The following is a 4,138-nucleotide window of genomic DNA, read 5'->3' on the forward strand; positions in this document are numbered from 1 at the left end:
AAATTTAGCTTCAGTTAACTCCTAATTTGCTGCTTAATAATAGTTAGTAAGGTAGTTGTTAAGTTTAAGTATTGGGTAGGATTAGGGATGGAGAATATGGTCAGAATATGTGCTTTATAATTACTAATAAACAGCCAATATGTTAATAATAGGCATGCTAATAAGCAACTAGTTAATAGTGAGAATTGGTCCCAATACTAAAATGTTACCATCTTTATTTTTTTATTGAGAGAAAATGCAAATAATTAATAATATTAATTGTAATATTTAGCAAATGTATTTATTAAAACTAAATAGAGTAGAACATCAGCTATTCATTGGTCATCGGCTGTACCATGAAAATAATTATTGATTTATTAGTACGACGACCATTTTTATATCAGTTCATCCCTTTTTTTTGTTGAGTGAGCGAAGAATTGGCCTTCCTCTTGTTGTCTGTTTTCAATTTTACACACAATTTGCACTCAATTGCACAGCAACCAAATTCGAACGCTCCCATTCAAATTGGTGAAGCCGTCCACATGCTCTCAACGTTCTCAGGAGTGGAGATGGGTTTTAGAGCGGGAAATCTTGTAGCTTATATATTGAGTTGGCTGGACTGGAAGTGTTAACCTGTACAACACGGATATATTAATGTTGCAAGCATTTTACACATTCACAGCTAACATGTAGGGAGTAAAATAAATAATAATAATTTAGTATAGGATATTGTACAAAATCTAAACTTTTTATATTTAAAAAAACACACTGTGCTGAAAGAGTCTATTAAGAGTTATTGTGTCTGTGTATTTGAAGTAGTCCATTCTCAGAACATAGCACTGAAACTGCTAGTCTGATTCGCTTTTTGCCAAACAAACCGAACCAAACCGGGCTGAAGTGGATCGCGCCAGAACTCTGCGGCTTGATAGAATGTAAGCCGTTTCAGATCGCTCCGTGCTACACTCCTCCATGAGCAGTACCAGTTCAGTCGTTCTCTCCATAGACGGGCTGTTTGTGAGGAATTTCTCTCAGTGCTTTTCTCTCTGTGGTTATATCTGTGCACTCTTTTGTCTTTCATTTTTGGAGCAGGCTCCCCTGATGGCTTCATGGATGTTTTGCTGGGCCCTTGTGGTCTCTGCTGGGGAAGTCCAGCCAACTGTGACGTAGGTCAGTCCTTTTGCCTGCTTCTTCCTCAGCGTCCTTTTCTTTCAGCCGTGCTACAGACTTTCAGCCATCCTGCCCCTGTAGGTTACAGCTGGAGAAAAAAATCAGAAATGTCAGATTGAAGTATGCATTTTTTTTTCAATGTTTATTACAATACTTTTTATTTTCCAAGCTAAAAGGGATATTCCATCCCAAAAATGAAAATTGTGTGTCATCATTAACTCACCCTAAAGTTTTTCTTTCTTCTGTTGAACACAAAAGAAGATATTTTGAAGAATGTTGCTGGTCCCCATTGACTTTCATAGTAGGGAAAATACTATGGCAGTCAATGGAGACCAGCAACTGTTTGGATTATGATGACAGAATTTTAATTTTTGGGTGAACAATCCCTTTAATATGCAAAGACAACTATACGTAAACCATTTGTAGGTGCTATTAAACATTGATAGCAACATTAGATCATAAACCAAGATTAGGGTGTTACTATCTGTTTCTGACCAATGTTTGAGAAATCTGAGAAATTGTTTGAAAAAAGTCTGTCTATCTATCTATCTATCTATCTGTCTGTCTGTCTGTCTGTCTGATACAGAAAAACTCTCTTTACCTTTAAGGGTTACAAAACTTGCCACGTTTGGAAATTCAAAAGTAGCCGTCTGATATTACACTTATTTAAGTGGTCAAAGCTGTGCACACCAATAAAGCCAGTATGAATGGAAACATTGCCAAAAACACTGGCTGCATGTCTAAATGCAAATCTTGGTCTGACAGTCACTGGCTTGTAAAAGGCATTAACTTGTCAGATACTATTTGGATGGACTAGTACTGCCCCTTTCCCTTGTCGCAGGCCGGTTACCAAATCCATGGTGTCTTAGCTTAAAAATATGTTGGATATAGCAGATTCTTTCCATTTAAACAGAGGGGACACATATATTTACCTTTGAAAATGACGTTAAACAGGGTTTTAAAGTTAAATGGATAAATCTTAAATGTTACTGCACTCTAATATGCTGGTCTGTCAAATTTGTATATATATAGGTCTTTTTTAAAATAAGTTTTCTTTAGCACGGACGCATGCAAGACTTATACGTTGTTGCTTATATATATATTTCCAATAAATGCTGCTCTTTTTATTTGTCAAAGAATCCTGGAAACAACATATCACAGTTTCCACAAAAAATATAGAGCAGTACAACTGTTTTCAACATTGATAATAAGAAGAAATATTTCTTGAGCTGTAAATTAGCATTTGAATGATTTCTGAAGGATCATGTGACACTGAAGACTGGAGTAACGATGCTAAAAATTAAGCTTTGCATCACAGGAATAAATTACAGTTTAAAACATATTCAAATAGAAAACAGTTATTTAAAATGTAATAATATTTATAATAATTGTAATAATATTACTGTTTTTACTGTACTTTTGATCAAATAAATGCAGCCTTAATGAGCATAGGAGACTTTCTTTGAAAAACATTAAAGCGTCCTACTGATCCCAAATTTTTAAACATTAGTATATCATGTCAGAATTTGAACCCAGTGTCTCCTTGAAGTGTTTTTTTCCCCCTCTTTGGTCATGTCTCATCTTGCCTAGGGCAGCAAATGAGTTAGGAGTGCAAACTGGTGCCCCCTCATAAAAATATGTGCATGAAGCTTCAGGTTGGTGTTTTCCAAGCTAAAAAGGATATTCCATCCCAAAAATGAAAATTGTGTGTCATCATTAACTCACCCTAAAGTTTTTCTTTCTTCTGTTGAAAACAAAAGAAGATATTTTGAAGAATGTTGCTGGTCCCCTCTGACTTTCATAGTAGGGAAAATACTATGGCAGTCAATGGAGACCAGCAACTGTTTGGATTATGATGACAGAATTTTAATTTTTGGGTGAACAATCCCTTTAATATGCAAAGACAACTATACGTACACACAAAAGAAGATATTTTGAAGAATGTTGCTGGTCCCCATTGACTTTCATAGTAGGGAAAATACTATGGCAGTCAATGGAGACCAGCAACTGTTTGGATTATGATGACAGAATTTTAATTTTTGGGTGAACAATCCCTTTAATATGCAAAGACAACTATACGTAAACCATTTGTAGGTGCTATTAAACATTGATAGCAACATTAGATCATAAACCAAGATTAGGGTGTTACTATCTGTTTCTGACCAATGTTTGAGAAATCTGAGAAATTGTTTGAAAAAAGTCTGTCTATCTATCTATCTATCTATCTATCTATCTATCTATCTATCTATCTATCTATCTATCTGTCTGTCTGTCTGTCTGTCTGATACAGAAAAACTCTCTTTACCTTTAAGGGTTACAAAACTTGCCACGTTTGGAAATTCAAAAGTAGCCGTCTGATATTACACTTATTTAAGTGGTCAAAGCTGTGCACACCAATAAAGCCAGTATGAATGGAAACATTGCCAAAAACACTGGCTGCATGTCTAAATGCAAATCTTGGTCTGACAGTCACTGGCTTGTAAAAGGCATTAACTTGTCAGATACTATTTGGATGGACTAGTACTGCCCCTTTACCTTGTCGCAGGCCGGTTACCAAATCCATGGTGTCTTAGCTTAAAAATATGTTGGATATAGCAGATTCTTTCCATTTAAACAGAGGGGACACATATATTTACCTTTGAAAATGACGTTAAACAGGGTTTTAAAGTTAAAAGTTAAATGGTTAAATGTTACTGCACTCTAATATGCTGGTCTGTCAAATTTGTATATATATAGGTCTTTTGTCTTTTTTGTTTTCTTTAGCACGGACGCATGCAAGACTTATACGTTGTTGCTTATATATATATTTCCAATAAATGCTGCTCTTTTTATTTGTCAAAGAATCCTGGAAACAACATATCACAGTTTCCACAAAAAATATAGAGCAGTACAACTGTTTTCAACATTGATAATAAGAAGAAATATTTCTTGAGCTGTAAATTAGCATTTGAATGATTTCTGAAGGATCATGTGACACTGAAGACTGGAGTAA

At 35.1% G+C, this 4,138-nt stretch overlaps 1 protein-coding gene across 1 annotated transcript in view; it reads right to left on the reverse strand.

Moving 5' to 3' along the window:
- Positions 1-423: 423 nt before the first annotated feature.
- The window catches only part of LOC107683881 (beta-1 adrenergic receptor-like), a 27,126-nt gene continuing 23,411 nt past the window's right edge, over positions 424-4,138 (reverse strand). Inside the window, exon 2 of the mRNA XM_016479938.1 lies at positions 424-1,234. Coding sequence (XP_016335424.1) covers positions 1,207-1,234 — 28 coding nt within the window. The 3' untranslated portion in view covers positions 424-1,206. The remainder of the gene's footprint in view (positions 1,235-4,138) is intronic.

The sequence above is a fragment of the Sinocyclocheilus anshuiensis genome, unplaced genomic scaffold (genome assembly GCF_001515605.1).
Source record: "Sinocyclocheilus anshuiensis isolate Anshui unplaced genomic scaffold, SAMN03320099.WGS_v1.1 scaffold1625, whole genome shotgun sequence".
Lineage (NCBI taxonomy): Eukaryota > Metazoa > Chordata > Actinopteri > Cypriniformes > Cyprinidae > Sinocyclocheilus > Sinocyclocheilus anshuiensis.